General features: G+C 32.1%; 1 protein-coding gene across 6 annotated transcripts in view; it reads left to right on the top strand.

The window, feature by feature from the left end:
• The window catches only part of DEF8 (differentially expressed in FDCP 8 homolog), a 146,793-nt gene extending 121,764 nt beyond the window's left edge, over positions 1 to 25,029 (top strand). For 5 of the 6 annotated variants that reach the window (XM_085810510.1, XM_085810512.1, XM_085810509.1 and 2 more), the window contains 3 exons: positions 5,276 to 5,497; positions 13,924 to 14,033; positions 24,892 to 25,029. In XM_085810510.1, coding sequence (XP_085666636.1) covers positions 5,276 to 5,497; positions 13,924 to 14,033; positions 24,892 to 24,976 — 417 coding nt within the window. In that variant the 3' untranslated portion in view covers positions 24,977 to 25,029. Of the gene's footprint in view, positions 1 to 5,275; positions 5,498 to 13,923; positions 14,034 to 17,562; positions 17,928 to 24,891 lie in introns of all 6 variants that reach the window. The other variant, XR_015039391.1, reaches the window with a different exon arrangement.

Below are 25,029 nucleotides of genomic sequence, written 5' to 3'. Positions count from 1 at the left end.
AACTGTCCATTTTTATCGTCTATTTTAAACTTCTGATTTTTGCTTACATTTTCTTTACATTGAGCGATTAAGTGCCTAAATTTATGACATCTGAAACAAGGTCCTATTCTCATATTCCCCATTTTTTTTCTTAGATTTAGTTTGATTTTCAACTCTTATGTTTCCTTGCATTTGAACTAATAGTATTAAACACGCTTACCTTGTTGTCTTCTAAATCGCCATTTACCTGGCAAAGTTGGCTTTCTTCCCTTACCAGTTCTTCAGCAATTCTTTCCAGCGTAAAATCTTCATCCTTCCACCTATAGATCAATTGTACAATGCCGGATTATTCCTGGGGTAATCTCCTTATTGCCTGAAATCCTTTAAAAAGATCTGCCAAGTTGTGACCAGCTTCAGCCAACTTCTTTGCAGTCATTCTTATCCTTGTGATGAATAATCCTATATCTTCATTTGGCGTATATCTAATACTAAAAAAAATTCATCCAGTAACTGAATTATCCTTGCTCTTGTTTTGGGTTCGAATTGCTTCTGTAAAACTTCCCATGCTTCTTTACCACTTGAACATTCTTGTATCAGCGGCCTGAACACAGTTTTAATTCCATAATATAATGTAGTGAAGGCTCTATCTCTCTCAGTGTGAATTCCTGCCTTTCACGCCTTGTTGCACTTTTATCTAATTCTTCTTTGTCCTCTATGAAGCTCCAACAATTTCTATCCAGTAACAGCATTTTCATATCGACTTTCCATTGATCCCAGTTGTCATGGTTTAGCAGCTCAAAATCTTCAGGTAGTAATGACATCTTCAATTAAGTGTGAGCACAACAACTTGAACAAACTTCTAAGACATGTCAGCTTCTTTTCGTGGATAATGGCCCTTTTCACCTATATTCCTTCAATGCTGAGTTGAACTGGATGACTGATTAGTTGTTGGTGCTGGGCCCATAACCCTGTTGGCAGTGGTGATGATAAAGGCAAAGCATATTTTGCTTCCCTTAAATAAAGCTAAGACTAATCTAAATAAAATTCATGCTTTATTCCATAAATAAAATAAGCTAACACTGTAGGCTTTACATTTAAAATCATTTGATTGAAAGCAAAACTAGCAAAATGCTAACTGATAATCACACAAGAGAACAAGACATTCGGCGATATCGGCGTACATATGTATAATACTCAGCCAACCCGCCGATCTTGACGTCATCGGCCAATCAGCGGCAACCACGTTAGCTTACTGCCGATTGACCTCCGATCAAAATTTGCATGTGGAAAACTAAAGCCAACAGTAAAGGTCTTACGTGCATGCATCAACGCGGCGCATGCGCAGAATGTTTGTAGCTTTGAGGTCCAGATTATAGATCATTCCGGATTATGGGTGTCCGAATTAACGACTTTTGACTCTATGTAGCTGTAGATGTAAAAAAAGGTAGAAGTCCGAAGGAGAGATGTCGGGGCTATATGGTGGGTATGGCAAAAGATCCCATTCAAGTACGTACAGAGTCCAATTGGTAAATGCAGACATATGTGGTCTTGCATTATCTTTTGCGCCAGACCTCAGTTCAATGTATTTCCTTGAAAGCAGCATTAACACAGACAAACGTCTCACTGTACACCTTACTGTCAAGAGTTTTATGTTTTTCCAGATACTCTTTGTGGATAATACCATGCCAGTCCCACCAGATACAAAGCATGATCTTTTTGTTAGTCAATTTGAGCTTTGTGACTCTGCCAATGGGCTCACCAGGTGCAGACCAACCCTCTTTTCGGCCTGTGTTGTTGAAGTAAATCCACTTTCCATCACATGTTACAATATGGTCCAGAATTTTGTTGTGTTGATATTCGAGCAGATAAGTGCAGGCCCAAACTCGTCGGTCCTTATCTCGTTGAGTCAGCTCATGTGGCACCCAGCAATTGAACTTGTATGTCAAGTTTATGCGACATATAGCGCTACTGCTGGACATGGCATCAATGTCTAACTCCTTAGGAAGCTATCAAGTAGTTGCATACTGATCATCTTCCACAAATTCTCACAGGCAGCTCTCATCAACATCAGCAGTTTGGCTAGAGCATTCTATTTCTTGAATGTATTAGTCCTTGTTTTTGAACTTTCGGTACCAAACCTTCACAGTGCTATATGATATAACATTAGTACCTAAAGCTCTAGACATGATTTGGTGACATTCTGTAGCTGACGTTTTGCAACAAAACTGGAAGTAAATGATTGTTCTAATCTGGTAGTGTGATAGTTCCATTTCAGACACCTTGTTCTTATAATGGTAATGGTACAGTCAAAAGTCTTTAATCTGAAATGGTCTATAATCCGGACCTCAAAGCTACAAACTTTCTGCGCATTTGTAAAGGCATAATGCATTTACGCATGTGTGTTTAATGTATAATGGACGGTATAAGCTAAGCTAAAATTATCTATTTCAGTTAATGTTGTAGATTGCGTTGTTCCTTAATCTTCTAATTGGATCTGGCTTATTAATTTTTGCAGACTGTTAGAGCAATTTTATTAAAGTGAGCTTGAACTTTCGATTATGTCAAAAAGAATTTCCGATTCTGGAGCTGCCAAAGGATCTACGCAGCGAAAGCATGTTTCGATGTCCATCAAACAAAAAGTGGAATTGCTGCAAAAAATGGATAAAGGCATATCCTTTGTTTCTCTAGCCATTCCGAAATCTGTTTATGAATTTCACGCTGCCCTGTGGGGGGGGGACGTCATGGCGTGCAATGAACTGGAAGTTGATCTGTCAGCACTATCCTTATCTTCAGGGCAGATGTTTTTATTTTATTCGGCTTATAATTCCTTACTAAATGTAGTATTTCATCTCGATGTACTCCTTTGATATGATTTAAATCAAATTCCTTGTCATTATAAATATCACGAATATGCATGAAATAGTTTTCTGGCTGCAATTTTCTAATTTCGACTATGCGTAATGTATGATTTATGCATGTGCATGTTGAAAGAAATGCTTAATAAAGTAAACAAATATTAAGCTTTTTTTATATAAATTTTGATACCCTTTAGATCATAAATGCTCTTTATTTCATAAATTATGGTTTCATATTTTTAATTTTATAATTTCTGCATGCCATCTTACCAGATTTAAATTGATGATCTATAATCTGGAAAAACCGATAATCTGGAATCGAAGTCCCAATGAGTCCGAATTAAAGACTTTTGACTGTATTTTTTTACAAATTTCACAATACAGTGTTTTAAGGCAAGTCTCTTTCAAATGCCAATAATGGTTTGACAAAATATGATTAAACACGGCAAAACATACTGTTTATATTGTTAGGAAACTTTTGTTAAAACCCAATATATTTCTTTCATTTGTACAGAGTTGAATTCAATTTTTATAACCTTGTTAGTTAGTACTTCATTGTAGTAAATGCATAAAATTATTCAGTTACTCATGCTTGATTTGGTATTAGTCCATTATGCTTGTTTACAGTCATAGTACCATTTTGGTCCAGGAAATTAAAAGGTGAATTTTTTTTGGAACCCTTTTATATTTTTGTGGAGCCCTGAAATAAATCTTCTGACAAATAAATGTTATAAAAAGTATTTATTTTTTCATCCACATATAGTATGATGCAAAATTTCAGCTTGATAGCTTCTCAGGAAATAATTGAGAAATTGATGACAAACTTTTGACCATAATAAAAAACATCACGAGTGAGCTAAATAAAAGCTTCTAAAAATTAATGATCCTCTGTAATAAGGAACTTTATGATTTGTCTACTGGAAAGGATTCAACTGCTAATGTGTTTGTGAAGTCATCAACCTTGTAGATGTCTGGTACATGAACCAGCTGCTACAGTTTTGGGTTCACTTTCAATTCCCGCAGAAAGCATGGTGTTGGTCAATCTGTAGTGTCTGTGCTAAATGGAGTTACTTAAAATATTGTCAAGGTGATACTGAGAAGTTGATCGTTGGGAAAGAGGAAAAAGAGACCTTCAGACCCTTGGGAATCCTCCATCAAAATTAGGACCTGGCAAACACCTCTAAAATGACAGACCTGGGCAAACACCTCTAAAATGTTCACGGCCTAGATCAACAACAGGCACTTTCCCTTGCCTTCTGAAGCCATTATAAAATTTATAGACCTAATTAGGTTTGAGGTTCAAATCAAAATGTTTATATGCAGCTTTACAAACATTGTTATAAAGATATCAGTGATGAGGAGTTCAAACTCCACTAGCCACAAATTTTGCCAAATACGATTTTGAAGTAATACCTACCTGGCTGATGACTAGACCACTGTCCTCAAGAAGGTGATTTATCACAATATTGAATTACTTCAAAATGAAATTTTGTATTTTGACATTTAAAGTGTATTGCTTGTGGTGCATTACATTTTAACTAGGTTCCTTGAAATAAAATTATATTAAACACAATCAATAATTGTTTTAAAGAAGCAGGGTTTTTTTTTTCAGAAAGATAGGATATGTTATAACCATTGTTGTGAAAATCTGGGAAGAAAATATTGTTGGCATGAAATTTTTCAACCTAACAATTTTTTTTTTAATTAGGTTTATTTTAACTTTTGGAAAGTCAGTTTAACAAGTTTGCTGTTTATAAAAATGTTTCTGGTGATTTCACTTCTTTTTCAAAGGAGAGAAATAGGTATGATGTATCAGGCCAAATATCTTTGACTATGGAAATGCTTTATGTTATGGGAAATTAATTTCAGTAAGAAATAAGAGAAACTTTTCTACATTTCTTGAATTCCGAAGTCTAAATATGGATCTCTTGAGCAAGTTGGTAGAGTTAAAAAGAATTAAAGATGATTGGCTTCAAATTTTGTGCATGCAGTGTTATTGTTCTCTGCTGTTTCAATTAAATGGAATTTACAATAAATTTACAATAAATTACAATAAGTCATAAATTCTAAAATGAAAAGCAATTTATTTTGAGAATTTGTTGAGTACAAATTTTGATTATTGACATTTCTAGTAACAAGAAATATAAAATTACCATGTATTCATGTAGTAGTCGATTCTAAATTTAAAAAATGAGGTTCTACTTATATTTCATATTATTGTAGAATTTTTAGTTGGTTCTTATGATTTAGTAATGAGTATCCATACTGAATGGTTGTATTTTTAATTTATTGTGTATTATGATTTGTTAGTTGGTTTAGTTATCAGACATTGAAATTGATATCTTCAAAGGTAGTAATAGATTGTTCTCTTTGAAGATGTCAATCTTATCTACTAAATTATCATGCTTGGGATTTAAAATTGCAAAATTTTGTTATTACAGAAATTAAGAGAGGATATTTTGCTGATGAAAAAGTATTTTTTGACATGCCACACAGCTTTGGAAGAAAAACTGCTCCTGCAGCTGAAAGACAGACAGCATTTTGTCGAAAGTGCTGATATTTACAGTCTTCAAGATCTCATTGACGTTTCATCAGGCAGTTTGTTAACATATCTTGAGAAAATCCATGCCATGTTTATTCAACACATTACACAACAATGCCAAGTAAGAATACTCTAGTTGTTTGAGCCATATAAATAAACATTAAGTAATAATTATGAAATTTAAGTAATCGTATTGTTGCGTGCGTACGGGTTCGTTATGAAATGAATGCACAAGTCCGATGAAAAATGAACAAAAATTTATTATTATCACAACAAAAATGCTTAAATTTTCTCAAATTATCATGCAGTATTACAATATCTCACAGTAGTTTTCTTTTAACTACTCAAATGTCCAATAGAACGTAATTCAAAACAGCTAAAGAACGCTAATCCGCGAATTCGCTACAATCAACAACAGTAGTTTTCTAAACAACAACAAACTAAGCAACTACTACAAACTGAGATGTTTTCCTCCTTTTATAAGATTTTAAAATCACGCGCTAGAATTTTCCAGTACTTTCTCGAAATCAAAAAGAGATATTTATTTATTTAATGCACGCGCTCTTGTATTTTCAATTTTCCGGCTTAGCTTTCTTTTAATATTCGTCACGCGCTGCACTGCGCGAGAAATAAAACCATTTAATTTCTAATTGAACTAACATTAGCTTTTTAAATACCAAATTCGTAACACTGCCCCCTTCCCAAGGACTGCACGTCCCGGGCAGTACAATCCCTGGACAGGAAGCAAAACTTACAACTGTGGCATAAATGCATTAATAAGCATTACATTACAATAATAAACAACATGAACAATAAATGCAATACATAAAACAAATCAAATGCTATCAAATACAAATCAAATACACATTTAAAAACAAAAATGGACTATGGTCTTATACTATTTACAATTATTTACATTATGTACTATGGCCATAGTAATGAGCTAACCTGTCGTAATGAACGACTTTAGATTTAGAGTTCGAAGACTTACGAATCCGAACCATGACGTCATTTAGCCTGTTTAGGATTGTGTGCGAACCATCCCAAGGTGACTGTAAATCAGGCCTGACTCCTTTTCGTCGAATCGGGTTCCACAACCACACCTTGTCTCCTTCGTTGGATCTATGTCCAGCAGCTCTCGTGTTGTATCTGGTCTTCACTTTCTCCGTCGCCAAGTTCACTCGCTTTCGTGCGGAACGGTGCATCACTTCAAAACGGGCCTTGACATCTTGGATGTGTTCCTCAGGCGATGAAGGCGCATCCGTACGGCGATGAAACAGGCGGTCACAAGGCAGACGAAGGTCTCGACCGAAGAGCATCTGAGATGGAGAATAGCTGGTAGTCTGGTGTTTCTTTTCGACCCTAGCATGATTTCGGCTGTTTCTCGAGCTGGTTCTTTCGGACAAAGCGTCGGCATTTCCAGGTGAGGATCCCTTCTTAGGATGGATAGTCATGTCTTCAGATCCTGAAAGCAGTTTGTTGTTTTTCAAGTCTAAGGAAAAATTGTATTTCCTTAAAAAGTCCAATCCGAGTATGCATGGATCTGTAATATCCGCCACATATGCCGTGTGATGGTAGGCGGCACTTCCAAACGTGATGTTTACGTTTAACTTCCCAGTTATGTCGATCTTGTCACCAGACGCAGTCTGAAGGGTAACACAGGATGGCGTCCAAATAAGTTTATCTTTAAACTGTTCAGCTAAATCTTTCCTAATGATGGTAACATTAGCTCCTGTGTCAATGATCATTCTGCAAGGAACTCCATCGATATTCCCATTGATGGACAGTCCGTTATTGTTGCCACTCACTGTATAAATTTTAAGAGCTTTAAAACAAGGTTTTTCACTATCTGGCAACCTCCGTTCCTCGATATGGTCACTAATTTGTTTACTGCGTTGTTGCTGGGAAATGGTCTTATTTTCCGTACCTCGGGGTGTTCTGCAGTTTCTTCGTATGTGGCCTTCAACTCCGCAGTTCCAGCACTTTAGAATTAGTTTCTTTTCACTTCTGTTCCGTCTCAAGCCACTGACTTGTCTGGTAAAATCATCTGCTTTATATTCCGTACCCTGGGGAGTTCTGCAATTCCGTCTTAGGTGACCTTCACTACCACATCTCCAACACCTTAGAGCCACTTTCTTCTCGCTCCTACTCCGTATCAAATCTTCGACTTGTCTGGCTAAATCATCTAAACGAGCCATCAGTTGATCCACTGGCTCATGGACTCGCACAGCTCTAACTGGGTAGCGATCTCTACTAGTTGCTTGCTGGGCTGCCTCGAACTTCATGGCGTACAACAGAGCGCTTTTTAAATCTTTTACATCCGCCATTCGTAGAGCTTTCTGTATTTCAGTATCTCGGATGCCGTCGATAAAGTATTGCAAGGACAGGATTTCCCTTGTTTCTGTCGGGCATTCCGAAAAGGCGAGATGGGACAGCCTTTCAACATCCGCGGCGAGCTCCTGAAGTGTTTCGGTAGGCTTCTGTTGACGAGATTTTAATTGGAGCCTGCTGTAGTCTTTTAAACACTTCTCCCCAAAGCGCAACTCCAAGGCGCCGGACAGAGCTTCGAAATCTAACCTTTTGTTTTCGGGAAGAGTCTGAAGGATATCCGCTGCGTCGGCTCTTAGAGAAGCGGCGAGATGACAGGCCTTAGCTTGGGAATCCCATCCATTCGCATCCGCCACGATAGAAAATTGTGTCTTATACACCTGCCAGGAGGTCTTCCCATCATATGTGGATAGCTTCAGAGGTGGACGAGCAGGCATTGGTAAGAATTTAAAATCATCACTCCTGCTCCCTGCCGACGCTACGAATTTCTTTAAAGTATCCATTTCTTTGGCAACTGCAGAAACTCTCTCATCAATTTGTTCTTTTACAGAAGAAACTCTTTCTTCTATTTCTTCTTTCACCGAAGAAACTCTTTCTTCAATATGTCCAACTTTATTTTCAACTGCGTCAATTCTGCCTTCCATAGCTTCAAATTTATTTTCTATTATGCAAGTAATTTCTCTTTTCATTTCTTCTTGACCAGCTTGAACGGCTTTCATTTCGTCCTTAACGGATTCCTGGCCCAATTTCATTTCTTCCTTAACGGATTCCTGGCCCAATTTCATTTCTTCCTTAAATGATGCTTGGCCAGCTTCCATCTTTTCTTGGAATGCAGCAAAAGCACTAATGAGCTGTCTCAATTGTTCTTCCATCGCTCTTGTTATTGGCATTCAAATCCCACTTCTGACACCAAAAATTGTTGCGTGCGTACGGGTTCGTTATGAAATGAATGCACAAGTCCGATGAAAAATGAACAAAAATTTATTATTATCACAACAAAAATGCTTAAATTTTCTCAAATTATCATGCAGTATTACAATATCTCACAGTAGTTTTCTTTTAACTACTCAAATGTCCAATAGAACGTAATTCAAAACAGCTAAAGAACGCTAATCCGCGAATTCGCTACAATCAACAACAGTAGTTTTCTAAACAACAACAAACTAAGCAACTACTACAAACTGAGATGTTTTCCTCCTTTTATAAGATTTTAAAATCACGCGCTAGAATTTTCCAGTACTTTCTCGAAATCAAAAAGAGATATTTATTTATTTAATGCACGCGCTCTTGTATTTTCAATTTTCCGGCTTAGCTTTCTTTTAATATTCGTCACGCGCTGCACTGCGCGAGAAATAAAACCATTTAATTTCTAATTGAACTAACATTAGCTTTTTAAATACCAAATTCGTAACAGTACAATAAAAATAAATTTGAATAATTATAAGTAATTGTAATGGGCTATGATGAGTCAAAAAATTTTTTTGCCTGTGATTTTCTTCAGAAAAGAAAGCTAAGGGTAATAAATATTTCTAAAATTTTTATTATATATTTATATTAATTATAAATATGTATATTATTTTTACTTATTAAACTGAATTATCACTCAAATTCCTTGCTTATTATAGTTAATTTATCCATATGTAATACATTCAATAATTTCATGCCATCTCCTTTTATCTTTTTAAATATCTTCTTCTTGAAAGGAAGTAAAATGAAGCATGCCGACTAATAATAACAAAAAAATAATAATTATTATATAAGTAAAATTTAATGTGCGCTTTTTTGGAGGGGGCAAAAAATTAACTCTAGTAGTTTAAATACTTTTGTTTTCATTTCTTCATATTTTTCTGTATTACTGCTAAATAATTTGGCAGTCATATGGTAACTTAAAATGTAGTAACATGCCCATATCTATAGGTATTACATTCTAAGATATATCTCAGATAATAATGTACTCTATATGAAACAGGTCTTCATGTAACATATATAAATACCATGTGGTATAATATGTTATTCACTAAAGTGGTCAATATTTAATTAAGTATACTGTACACTATACATTGCATAATATATTATAAAAATAATACAAAATATATTGTCTTTCATATATATGTAAAAATGGGGGAAACCATTAACACAAACCACAAAATGCAAAAGGGATCTTTGCAGTGCATTGTATTGCAGAGTATAATTTATTGTTTCAGATGATAAAGGCTATTCATTTTCCTTGCACTGATAACAAACTATTAGTTTCCAATCTGCAGTATGGTCACTGCTATTTTGCTTTGAAATTATTATTACAGTAAATGAAAACTTAACATTATAACACAGCACAAATGAGGATAGAAAGAATGCTAGAAATGGATTTATAATTGTTAATTTAATCAATTTTGGAAAGCATTCAGGAGCTTTCTTACAGAGGGAATGGAGAGCATACACATAAAAAACAAATACAAGAATAGAAATGTCACACAAAATTTATGTCACACAAAACAAAAAGTAGTAATTGATTGAAAAATGTCTTTACAGAAAGTTTTCTAAGGGCAACTGTCCAATATTCACATTGCATGTGGGAGCATGTTGAGCTACCACTGCCTAGTCTTACCTACTTGAGACTGGTTAACCCAGTATCAAATTTAACTATCGTGGAGCATGGACGTATTCAATGCAGTGAACAAATGAACAAACGTGTATTGATGAACCTGTAACCAACATATGTACTTAAGCATCATCGTGTGCTTTCAGTGAAAGTACATGTATTGTCTACATGTTCGTCGAATCAATTGCTAAAGTAAACACAGTCGCATCGATTGTTAAAAGCCGATTATCCAGTTTAGCTGGCATCGGTGTTCCATAAATATGTTTCATTCAGTAAAGGCGGTCACCCCAAAATGACATATTTGTCCACCGGTTGAACGCAATCGACTTAATGCCCACCCCTGTACTAAAACAACAAACAAAAAATAAAAATGCACCTTGTGGTATGGTTTTAACAGAAAAGTACCTCCATTGCATCTTCTCTGTACTTTTGGATGGAAACATATAAGCAGATCATAACAAATAATCAAACATATAAACATATGAGAGATCCTTGGAGTCAAGTATATAAATCAGTATATATACATTTGTAATTTATGTAAATGTAATGACTGTTTAGATTATGCTAAATGAAATTCGCCTTGTTTAAAGTGAAAACAATTTGCATTTAATGCACTGTGTTAGGTGAAAAACATGTTAACAAAAACAATATTAAATGAAAACATTTCTGCACCCTCGCCATATGAATTTTATTTTGTGCTTTGACGGGTCTTCAAATGCTTTGGGGGCTTTTATGACAGTGGTGGTTAGTTATCTTTAGATGATCTCTTATAAATGTCTGAATGTTGGTAAAAGTCTCGCTAATATTAAAAACAATTATTATTTCAAACTTCAAAATAAATTATGGCCATACACTTGTATAATAGTTTTTTTTAATGATGCATAAATCTGTTAATATTATTAAACACTAGATATCTACATAATCGGGGAAAATATTTATGTAATCATTTTATTAAAAACAATTGTTTTATACAATCATTACTTATTTATCATTTATCTAAAATTTAAGAATATATTCTTGCGTATATTAAAAGTTTATGGTGCATCAAGATCTCTCTTTGATGTCATTAATTTATGTATGTGCTACTCTTTCATCATTATTATGATTCATTTATATTTAATTAATCTTATGACCTGAACGATTAAGTTTTGGAAATTAACATTATGTGTTGTTTTATTAATAATAATACTTTTATAAACATTATAACTACATATATGGAAAGGAACTACCTGCATTTTATTACTATGCAAATTACATGATATACTTTAGATCAAATATCATTTATCAAATAAAAAAATAATATTTTAATTAACTGTTAATTCAAGTATTACTGCATCCTTCCTATATTTGAATTCATCTGTTTTTCAGTTACCAGTGTCGTAAAAAGTTATCTTTTTTACAGACATGTGTTTCTTTTTATAGATATGTGCTATGCGATTATTTTAGGTTATCTCACTTTATCTTGTTCTTTTATACCTATTCCTTGCACAGGGGAATAAAGTTATTATCAGAAGACATATTTAATGTAAATTTTATCCATAATAAAATAATTTCATAATAATAATTTCACTGTACAGATTGAAATTGCCTTATTTATTTTCTTAATACTATTATTATTATCATCATTTTTTTAAAAGATAACTGATCAGTTTTATAAAATTCAAAAATTTCTAGTGTGTTATAACTAAATTTCTCAGTATAGGAGTTTAAAATAATTGGCTGTGGGACAATAAAAAAAGTTAACGGTTCTGGAAAGATTGCAAAAGGCTGTAAAGTATGTTCGAAATTCAGTGATAATTAATTTGGCATTAACTAGAAAATTTTTAATTGAATTTTAAAAAGTCAAGAGTGAAGAATTTCTGCCAAAAATTTCCAGCTCCAGCTTAGTTTGGGTTGTAGGGCTCGGATACGGTTTCACTCTTACCATATCGGAGCTTAGGTTAAAATAACACGCTAAGCAAATATTAATTTAGAAGTCAAACAGCAAAAATGAGCATTATATTTGCAAATATTCACAGGACTTTTACCGAACCATCAGCTTCAGCTGCTAAAGTGCCCCTCCCCAAAAATAAATATAAATAACAGATTTTAAATTTAACAACATTTTATTTTAAAAATAACAGAAAAGACCTAAAAATTTCTTCCCAATGTTGGGAAATGTGATTTATTTAGGAGGGAAAAAAAGTATTGTAGAAAATTGCTTAATAATATCTTTATCATTCTTGTTTTGAAAAAAGACAAAAATATTTATGTATCTGTGAAAATTTTAAAGCATCATAAAGCATAAATTTTCTAATGAAAAAGTATATAAATATTAGGTGAATAATTAATGAAAAAAGATTGCAAGAAATCATCAAACTACCCTAAATATCCTGAGTAAGTAATCATCAAAGAAACAAACATCAAAGAAACTGGAACACTGTTTTCTTGTAACTAATAATCCAAGGATTGAAATTCTAAAGTATGTAGTGCAAACATTAAACAGCAATGTATGTGACAAAAACCATAAAAAGTCAGTATTAAATAATACAAATTGAAAAATTAAAAATAAATTTAATTTCAGAAAAGTAGCTGGTTGTATGAAAACAGCCCCTTGCTGAGAAGTCGGTATATTGAATTTTGTAGTTCCGTAATGTGTGATAGAGGTACAAGCAAACTCTTTTTATGTAAATTTGTAATTCTGATTTTAAGAATTAATTCAGAATACTTACATATTTCAATTAATTTTGCATTTTACTGTAATATAATTATTAATTAACTAGCAGCATGAAACACTTCAAAACCTAACATCTCAAAGGAACCTTGATGAATAAAATAAAATAACCATTAAATATGGTTAACACTTACAGAAAAGAAGAGAAAGAGAGGGAGAGTAAACTACCCCATCATTTAAAAGGTTGAATATTTGTTAGTGCAATTCTGTTTTGAATGTAAATGGTATTATAAACGTCATCATTAACATTAGTGGGTTTTTTAAAACAGATGACACTCTACAGAACTAGAAATTTGCAGTTGACATTTTTGTGTATTATCCAAAGCATATTTTATTTATTATGCTAATATTATACGTAATTGTATTTTATTGTTCCACAAAAACATATCACCAAAGTGTTCGTGGTACAAAAGTTAAAATGTATCACCAAAATGTTAATGGTACTCAATATATTTTGCATAGTGCTATTAGGCAGATGAACTAACTTTTTAAATAATTCGCTTTCTTAAGCAGATGAGCAATGGATATGGAAGATAAGTAAAATGTCTTTTGTTTTATCAACTGTCAATAGGTTTTCCCATCCAATGTTTCTGATCTTCCATTGGTCAGAAATTTATCTTTTAAGCGAAAACAGTAACAGCCATTTTAGTAATAAAGCAGCTTTTTATTAAAGTACTTAATGAGAATTATTAACATATTTTCATACTCTTTAGATTCACTAGTGAAATTTGTTTTGTATTTGAAGTGTGTATGTGGGAGGGAACTCTTTTGAGTGTAGTGTATATGAAGTGTGGATTCTGAATTAAAGACGTATTATAAGGAATGAATAAATGAAAAAAAATTCAAAATTGGATGAAAGAGTGTTTCCTTTAATGTGCATGATTTAATACCAGAATTATTATTTCAGGGCTGTCGTGGAAAGGGTTTTATCTGTGAATTGTGTAAATCTGATGATGTGATCTTTCCCTTTGATCCTCGCACTGATATTTGTACTACTTGTTCATCAGTCTTTCATCAGTAAGCAGAGATTTTCAAATTTAGTTCAAAACAACTTGTTTCTGTTTTGTGTGTTCTTATCTAACAAATTTTCTGACTGTATTATAAATAAGCTTATTATTAAAGAAGTTTTATCTTTCCCATTATAAGACCAGCTTCCCTAAACCATTTTTTATAGAGATATGTATGTGCAAATATATAACATTGGTTCAGAGAACAGCCCATTGTTTGGTCTCAGTTATTCTCTTAGAACAGTGTTCTGAGATTGGCACTAAAAAAATGTGTCATTCTCTTTATTTATTCAACTAACTAAAATAAGAAAGATATTTCTTATGTCTGGAAAATTTACCTCTATATTATTCAAAAATGTAATTTTAAGTTTTATAGGGAAATTTGTAGGTGTAATAGAAAAAATACATTGAGCACATTAATCAGTCATTGGTACTGTAACTTTGCTTCTAGCATTTTTTGCCCAACTGGCTTAGAAATGCCAGCATGTCATAGGAACTGGGACTTAGAAAAGCAATAAACTTGTCAGGAAGACTCAATAACTGGCATGAAGTGTATTGAACAAAGTAATCTGAAGTGCAAGGAGTATTGTAGAAAATTGTCCACAGAATACATGCAATAGGCAGCACAGTTGTTCCCACTAAAACAGTGTGAAGTCCGAGATCCAGATGTCCAGTATCTGGAATGTTCTAAAATGCGGACCTTAAAACCACCAACCTTTTTTTTTAATACGCTTTACGCATACACATTTGATTCCCCCCGTGGAGTGGAGTGTTCTGATTCTTAATTTTACTTTGGCACAAAATAAATACCTCGCTATTGACGAAACAGTAATTTAGCATAAATTTGTGTAATCAATAATTTGGCTTCATAGCTACTTGGCACACAACTCAAACTGAAACATTCTACATAGAAACATCGTTGATTTTATGCCTTCTAATATTTTATATCCCTGATGCCAACCTCGTGAATCATTATTTATTATATTTGCTTTCATCACTGCATGCTTATCAACATGGCAATTCTTTCTATACCCAAACAATTCTTTTCGTATTAGTAATTTAAGTAATTTAATAGCAAAGCATATGGTAACCTTTTATGTTGACAGTACATTTAGCAGTGAATACAGATTTAAGTTAAATGCCCTAAGAAATGTTGATGAGGAAGTTAAATGCCCTAAGAAATGTTGATGAGGAAAGTTTAATGAAAATTTCTTTCCATATGCAAAAAATAGATTTTCTGAATGATACTCATTGGTCAAAAGATTATGTTTAGTCCTATTTGAATTAAGAATAACTGATTTGTTATTCACATAAACCCAGAATCGGTGCCAGGGCTCGTGTGGCTTTGGCAAGACAAAAGTTTTCGATTTAGAGAAGCACCGATAAACAAAATTAAGGGATGAAATTTTTTTTTAATTTAGAGAAAGCACTGAGATCCAAAATTTAGGGGTGGCAAAAAAATTTAGACCTTTTGGAAGTGCTTGGTTACAGAATTTAGGACCCGCAGAGACTGCATCAGGCGGTAAGATACAGTGTCTCACAAAGGTGTTTGCACACTTTAAAAATTTGCTTTCATGCCATCTCCATGTAATTTTGAATAAAACCAAACATTATAAGATAAAACATGCCACAAAAGTGACCATACACTGAAACATTTTCGTAAAATTTCATAAATAAAATTACCATCTACTACTTTTTTATTATTTTTGCATTTTGGTTACATTTAAAAAATTGTTTGGCTTCAAATTTTGCTTGCTTATTCGTTAATTTTATTTAATATTTAAAATTAACTTGTAGTCATAAGGAAGCAACGAACAGCATTCAAAACTTGATCATAATTATCATAAAGATGGAAATTTGATTCGGGATATCGCTAAATTAGTAAACTTCACCATTAATTTTGCAGTATGTGATAAAATGCTCTAAAGAAGATACAGTAAAATTCCAGAAATCCACAAAGCTTGGGACCAGAGGTTGTGCGGATTTTAGTACTTTGCGGATTTCAGGACAGAAAAGATAAAGCATAATATTCGGACTAAAAGTGCAAAATGAATTAGGCGTATTAGATATATTTAATTAAATTATTATATACATTATTGCAATAATTTATTATATGCATTAAATCATTATTACATATATAAATTGATTATATTATTCATTGTATTATATGTACATAGCATCAAGGTTTGCCGATTTCGCCTCATGCAAAGATTTCCGGTTTCGGATTCCTGTGTTAGAATCACTGTTGCTGTAAAATTTCAACAGCTTTTCTTTATTTTTCCATATATCATACACAATCGTGTTGTAATTCCATACCATTCTGCTATAAATCAAGGAGTAGCACCTGCTTCCATCTTTTGCAGAATTTGCACTTTTTGCGTTACCGTCAATGCAACGTGTTTACGTTTTTCAACGTTGAAAGCAGTAAAATCACGAGTGCGTTTCTTATCTGTCATTGTATTAAAAAGGGCTGAAATAAAAAATATTCTTAATTTATCAACAAAATATCCGGATAAAAAAAAGGCAGCACTAAACAATGTCATGAAATGAAATAACGAAGCTCAGAAAATACAACAACGCAAATCGTGAACTTGATCAAAGAGTTGAGTGAATTGTCTGCTTTTTTACCTTGATGCAGATTAGGGGGGGAAAACTTATTTATTTTAAACTTTTTTATATCAATAATTTGGTATTTCTGTTTTGACTCATTATTGTTAGGTAATTATGACGTCATTTATTCGGTAAGTAATTTTTTCTTCGATATTTCGTACTCAATGTTGCGGTTTCCGAAACCTATAAACTGAATGTTTATACTCTGAGAGGCAATGCGGATTTCAGGAGTTGGCGGATTTTCGGTATTAAGATCCAAAATAAAGTAAGAAAAGGTTGTTTGGCAAGGAGGATTCAACGTGATCAGAGATTTATAATTAGAAATCTGTGAGAAATCCACGTTTGAGTGCTTTAAAGATTTCTACAGAATTTACTGAAAAATTTTCTAATTCAATTTCTCTTAAAACTGTTTGTTTGGTGCTTAGATCAACTGGATTATAAGGGCGCTCTGTTCAAAGGAAATATTTTGGAAGTGCAAAAAATGGAATGCTTAGGCTTTTTTCTTAGATCAGCTGGATTACAAGGGCACTCTGCTCAAAGGAAATATTTTGGAAGTGCAAAAAATAGAACGCTTAGGCTTTTTTTTTCACGGAAATCGATGGTAATTAAGCCCAAAGCTTATTGGAATCATGTCTTATTTGCAGATGAAATCAAATTAAACATTTTTGGTTCTGATGGCCATATAATTGTATACAGGAGGAAAAAAAAAAAAAAAAAAGTACAGAGCTTAATCCTAAGACCTGGGGTGGAACAGTAAAGCATGGTGGTGGAGGTGTTCCAATGTGGGGGTGCATGTCAGCATCAGGATTAAATAATTTAGTGTTTATTGATTGCACAATGAACCATGCTCTTTATTTAAATATTTTAAAAGATAATTTAAAATTATCTGCCCCAAATTTGGATACTGCAAACAACTTATTTTTTATCAGGGTAATGGTCTACTAAGCATATGGCCCTCAACATTCGCCTTTTGGATGTCTATAATCGTCCACAAGTTCTGAAAACACCACCTCAGTAACCAGATTTAAATCCAACAGAACACATTTGGAGAAAATTAGAGGTTAGAGTCGAAGACACAACAATAAAACAATAAACGAACTAAAAAATAGTAATGATGGAAGAATGGAGGAACATTGATGTAGACATTGCAAAAAACTGATGAATTGTATGCCCAGATGTTTGAAAGCTGTCATAAATACTGCAGGATATACTACAAAATACTAACTGACAGAAATACTACAATATTTACTAACATGGTGCAGATTTCTTTAAAGCTTGCGAAGACTTTTGTGAGGTAACTTTTTTGTTACTTTGTTATTAGTGATTTTCCAAAAAAAAAAGTTTTATTCTGTTCATAAAATAATTAATGCAGTTTTGTTAAGAGAAATTTATAGATATTATTAAAAAACTTTCATTCTAAAATGTTAATTTTTATTAATGAATAAATAATGTTTCACTGAAACTCGTAAGAATTCAAACACTTTTTTGAGCTACTGTATCTAGCACTGGCCTTTGATAAGCCTTTAGTATATGTGAAAATTTATTTATTCAGGACTCAGATAACGTTTAAGCATGTTCAAGAAATAGACACAAGTATCATAAATAACTAAACTAATACAATTCAGGCTTAATTGTCTCTGTGCGATAGAAGAAAGACAAAATTTAGTGGAACAACAACTCATCTTTCATCTCCAGTTTCATGATACATAGCCAATAATGTATAGCGGATGCTATTAAACTGTGTATCAGGAAATCTAAAGATATGCTCATTTTAAAATTATTTTGCAATATTGCCGTTGAATTGAATTTTATGGTTTAAGTGCGAAGAGCATGATACTTAATAAATAAAGTTAACACACAAAACTTTAAAAAACAGCCCCTTTGGGTGTAATGTAAAATCTGAAAGCTTTCAGTTTTTTTTAATACCCTTTAGGTCATAAATTTTATAATTTTTACATGCCATCTTACTAGTTTTAAACTGATGATCTAATATCCGGAACAATCCTAAATCTGTAATCTCCGAAGTCCAGGTCTCGGATTTTGTATAGAAATTTTTCATGATGCTATATTTCAGTACTGTGGCAAATAGGAAATAGTAGATTTCCAACAAAACCCAAGCAACATGACAATAAGTGAAATTTTGTGGGAGTAGAGGCTAATTTCTGCATACAATAAGGCCACTTTAAGATGAGCATTTATCTTGAAGGATGAAAGAAAAAAATTAACATTTTCCTTCAAAGTTTACTTTTTTTCTGAAAAGTTAAAAAAGTTGCAGATGCACAGAGAAAGATCTGTGCTATTCATGGTGAAGATGCATTAACAAAAAAAAAATTTTTTTTTTTTTTAATGGCAAGTGCAAATGCAGCAGTGCAAATCGTAAGAAAATATTTATTAAATCATATAGCACTAGTTTGTTTTGATTTATGACTTTTTGGAATCTCCCCAGCAGCTGGAAAATTTCCTTTTCTAAAAAAGTTATTAGGCATATTGATAAAGAAGAATTGATAAAGTTATTTTCTTCTTTATTTACAAAAAAAGTCTTTAATTTGAATGAAAAAGTGGTTTCCCAAAGAAAAGGTAGTTTTTAGACACCCCGATATATTATGTTTTTGGTACATTTCATGGGCTGAAAAATGAAACTCTGCAGTGTTTAATTTCTCCCATCTTATATATCTTCATATAGAAAAGTTGAACAGTAAAAGTTATGTAAATTAAGTATTAAACAGTCTTTATTGCTTTACTGTTACTCCTAAAATGTGGACTTAAAGGCCTAGATTTTTTTAAGTTGCTTTGTTATATCCAAACGAATTTTAAAGTGCAGTGTAACTTCAATTAGGTAAATTTTCTACTATTCAAAATTTTGACATTAGAAATATCTTAAGATTTTTTGGGCCATTTTGTTGCATTAGTGTGCGATTTATAGCAAATATAACTTTTGTGTGAAACATAAGATCTTTATCTTTCATATGGCTTGACAAATAGCCAGCCATTTGGCATAGCTTAAGCCTTTATTTTTTATCTTTAGCATTATAATTACGTAATAAACTGAGCAATTTGAAAGCAAAAAATTCATTTCTCAATACTTAAATCTGAAATTTTCTGTAAATTAATACATGTTTATTAAAGATACTGCATTTTACAAGAGAGACAATTTTCTAAGACTATTTCTCTTTTATAGGCCAAAAGCAAATGGGTTTGAGTATACGTATTTATTTTTTTACTGTGTACAGAATGTTTTGGTAAATGCTGTGGTGCTTAATATACTTTATGTTAAAAAGAAAACAGAAAAATTGTTAACATACTAATAAATCACCTTCAAACAGGCCAAAAAAATCAACTTGAAATATTTTTCATTTGCATAATTAATAAATGGCCTTGAAAAAGCGTTTATTTTAATTGTTTTCAGTTGGGGTAGTTTTTATCCCAGCACATATGCTTCTGAGTTAATGAAAGATGGTTCCAATGCTGTATTATTTACCTCAGGTACACTATGCAAAAAAAAGGGGAGAACAGTTCCATATTTCCTGTTCTACTGGGCCGATTGACAAAATTCAAATTACGTTTTTCATGTCTCGAAAGCGCAACTTGGAAAAGTATTAGATTTATATATAGCACTATTCTAACATAATTATTTTGACACAAAATCGGACATTTTCTGCAATAATATACCAATTTTTTCCCATATTTAGATTCTATAACTCAAATTATTCCAGACTGCCAAGTTTTGAAAAAATTAGCTTTCAAAATTTTAACTAATCAATGTTAATTGAATTTGGCATCTATTTATTAATATCTCTTTTTTTTATTAAACTTTTTTGATTTTTCCTTTCGCATTTTGAAATTTAGGTTCATTCCAAATAAAATTCCAAGTTTAAAATAAATGTGTTTTATTTTAAAATTTCTATTTTTAAATAATTTTATAAATTTTTCAAAAAACATTTTGAATTATAATCTATAAAATTTTTTAAAGTAGGTTTAGTTCTATGCATACCTGCAAAAAATAAGAGTTTTCTAAGATATACACGAATTAACATATTTTCGTGTTTTAAAATTTGGTGGGTTTTTTTTTTTTTTTTTTTTTTTTAAGGATAAGAATGCTAAATGTGGTTTATGGATTTTTGTTACAATGAATTGCCACAACTATTTTTAACCTTAAATTTGAAATAAATTTTAAATTTTTCAGAGAGTTAATTATACGGAATTTTTTCCCTCAATGATGCGTAATAAATATTTATTAATAATATATGAAAACCTATTTTTTTAAATTATAGATATTATTCAAATTTTTACCTTTTTTTTAATTTCTTTCTTTCTTCCCTTTTTTAAAAAATATTTGTAAGAGTGAATTTTTACCTTCGCCAAGTTATCGTCTGCTACTTTACTTTGACTGTATTTAAATTGAATTGTCTAAAACTGAAAAAGTTCATTTGATGTTTATTTTCACAAAGTTTTTATGCAAACAAGACATTGACACTTTTGATCATGTCCCAGCTTTAAAAAACATATATATAAACATAAAGTTTTACATTAATCCTCCTAGAAAGAATGAATTCAGGAATTTATCAAGTGACGTATATAGATACCAGCTAAAGACATCTTCCCTCTTGATGAAACCAGTCTTTCCTTTCATCTCATTCTTTCAAAATGCTTAGCCTGTAAAGATTGATAAAGGCTCTGACCAAATACTGATGAAATGGATTTATTTGGATTATTAAGTTACAGCAAAGCCGGGCCATCTGCCTTAAAGAAGGGATGCCTTCGTGAAGAATTTTCTAAGCGAAACCAGCTCGTATACAAGTTGCACATGAGAAAAACAACGAAAACGCCCATGCAACCAGCCCGTTCGCCAGGATTCGAAACCCGGAGCGAACTACCAGTATTCAGCAACTTTACCGCTTGGCCGTTTGTGGGCCCTTTTGAAATGGAAGGCAATAAATTTATTGTCAGAAATACCAAGATGTTTCAAAAAGTTGGATGCTTTTTAATGTACTTGCAGAATGCCTGATAAAAAAAAGCAAGCCATTAAGAAGAAAAAATAAATTTTTGTATAAAATTTAGTATTAATTTTATTATATTTGATTCTTGCAATTTCAAAAATAAAATATGAATAATATTTTAAGAAATTAAATATAGGATGATAAAATTGTGTAAAGCAATAAGCACAATGATAAAACTGTTTAAAGCAATGTATGCAAGTCATCCTAAATTAAAATGTCGGATATGTATCTCTCTTATTCATATATCTTTTCTGAATGGAACATTGAAAGGCGTGTTAACTGTGCTTTACTGTATTTTCATTTTTAATATAGGCCGTTTTCAAACGTATCATTGTCTGGGTCACAAAATATTCTTTCGAAAGTAATGCAACTCAAATAAATAAAATCAAATTCTGGAAAATTTATAGTAATAAATGTATTTAAAATATGCAGTTTGAATGAATGAATAGAAAATTTTAAAACAATTATCTGAAGACACAATGCAACACAAAAAATTTTGTTTTCATGTCTGTTTTGTTTTCATGTCTTTTTCAAGTCTAAAAATTCAAAAATTATCTAAAATAATAAGACTAAAAAAATATAGTACAGTACAAAGTCTTTAATCCGGACTCGTCAGGATTTCGGCGATTCCAGATTATAGATCATCATTTAAATCTGGTAAGATGACATGCAGAAATTATCCAATTAAAAATATGAAACCTTAATTTATGAAATAAAGAGCACTTATGATCTAAAGGGTATCAAAATTTACAAAAAAAAGCTTAATATTTATTTGTTTACTTTATTAAACATTTCTTTCAACGCGCGCATGCGTAAAGCATATGTTACGCATAGGCAAAATTAGAAAATTACAACCAGAAAACTATTTGATGTGTATTCGTGATATTTATAATGACGAGGAATTTGATTTAAATCATATCAAAGACGGAGTACATCAAGATGAAATACTATATTTAGTAAGGAATTATAAGCCAAATAAAATTAAATTATATCGGAGTACATCGAGATGAAACACTACATTTAATGAGGAATTGTATCTGCCCTGAAGATGAGGATAGGGCTGGCAGATCAACTTCTAGTTCATTGTGCGCCAAGACGTCTCCCCCCCCCCTGCAAAGCAGTGTGAAATTAATAAACGGATTTCGGAATGGCCAGAGAAACAAATCACCTCTCTGTCACTTTCTTCATGCCTTTATCCATTTTTTGCAGCAATTCCACTTTTTATTTAACGGACATCGAAACATGCTTTCGCTTTGTAGATCCTTCGGCAGCTCCAGAATTGGAAACTCTTTTTGACATAATCGAAAGTTCAAGCTTACTTTTTATAAAATTGCTCTAACAGTCTGCAAAAAATAATAAGCCGGTACCAATTAGAAGATAAGGAACAACACAATCTGCAACATTAACTGAAATAGATAATTAGATAATTTTAGCTTAGCTTATACCGTCTGTTATACATTAAAGGTGCATGTGTAAAGGTATTATGTGCATGTGTAAACGTTTGCGCAGAAAGTTTGTAGCTTTGAGGTCCGGATTAAAGACTTTATACTGTATAAAGAAAAGTACAATAAAAGTCCAGAAATCCAAGAAGCTTGGGACCAGAGGTTGTGCGGATTTCGGACAGAAAAGATAAATCATAATATTCAGGCTAAAAGTCAAAATAAATACGGCGTAATAGATACATTTAATTATTATATACATTATTACAATAATTTATTATATGCATTAAATTATTATTACATATATAAATTGATTATATTATTCATTTACATTAGGCTCCTCTATTTTTAAATCAGCATGAATCAGCTTCGGCTTTTCTCAGGAGCAGTCCTGAAATTGGTACCCCATCACTCGGGCCACTGCCGGAACTACTCATATGAGATGGCATCGAGGTTTGCCGATTTCGCCTCATGTAAAGATTTCCGGTTTCGAATTCCAATGTTAGACTACTACAACTGTGGTGTTGCTGTAAAATTTTAACAGCTTTTCTTTATTTCTCCGTATATCATACACGATCCATGTCGCTATTCCATACAATTCTGTTATAAACCGAGGAGTAGCACCTGCCTTTCATCTTTTGCAGAATTTCCACTTTTTGTATAACCGTCAATGCAACCTGATTACGTTTTTCAACATTGCAAGCAGTAAAATCATGAATGCATTTCTTATCTGTCATTGTATTAAAAAGCGCTGAAATTAAAAATATTCTTAATTTATCTATAAAATATTGGGATAAAAAAAAGGGCAGCACTAAACGATCTCGTGAAATAACAAAGCTCAGAAAGTACAACAACATAAATCGTGTAGTTGAAGGAAAAGTTAAGTGAATCATCTGCTTTTTTACCTCATTGCAGATTGGAGGGAAAAAAACTTTTATCATGATGTCACTAATTTGGTATTTCCATTATGACTCATTTTATTCGTTAATTATGATGTCATTATTCGGTAAGTATTTTTTCTTCGATTTTCGTATTCCATGTTGTGATTTCCGAAACTATAAACTGAATGTTTATATTTTGAGGGGCATTTATATATTGATCGGCGGATTTTCAGTATTTGGGGGGAAAAAAAAAAAAAAATGTTTAAAATAATTACAGAAAAATATAATTTAAAGAACGTTATTTGAAAGAAAGAACAATGTGACTTTTTCCCTCCACGAACTATGTAGAAAGGGAAAGGAAAATAGGTTGCCATATATTAAGAAGTTCGTCGAGTGAACTATTCTTGGTGCAAACTGGAAAAAAAGCATCAATATAAATTTTTTATTTTATATTGGCGCTTTTTTTCCCTCAGAATTTCTGTAAATTTTGCACCAAATTTTACAAAATTTAATATTTAGGCATAATTTGAGTCTTATCAACTGTAAAAAAATTGATATGTTATTTCAGAAAAAGTTCGATTTTGTGTCAAAATACCTATGTTAGAATAGTGCTATATATAAATCTAATATATATCGTAAGTCGCGCTTTCGAGACGTGTAAAACGCTATTTGAATTTTGTCAATCACCCCAGTAGAACAGGAGATACAGAACTGTCTTTCCCTCCTCTTCAGTGTACATAATTGTTTTTTACTACTTTTTTCAATTCTAGCTTATCAAAGCTTAGCTGTTATGTTCTTATGAATCAAATCAATGTAAATCGCTTTTAAAATATAACTACTATGTGTACATTTCTTTATAAATTTAATAATGCATGTTTATATAAAGTATTTTGTTTAAAATGGTTTTAAATATTGATTTAGTATGATGTAATTTTTCTTAGGGACTGTTATTTAAGGTGGGAAGGACCTTGCCCAAAATGTGCTCGCAAAGGCAAAGTTTCTGGTGCTACTCAATCACAAACATGATGTGAAATTTTCTTATTGTATATAAAATGTTAATAAAAGATTTATCTATCTTA

Source organism: Stegodyphus dumicola, chromosome 2 (genome assembly GCF_044657685.1).
Source record: "Stegodyphus dumicola isolate Sdum_Otavi_A_Nest chromosome 2, ASM4465768v1".
NCBI classification, from domain to species: domain Eukaryota; kingdom Metazoa; phylum Arthropoda; class Arachnida; order Araneae; family Eresidae; genus Stegodyphus; species Stegodyphus dumicola.
This window is presented reverse-complemented; position numbering and strand designations above follow the sequence as displayed.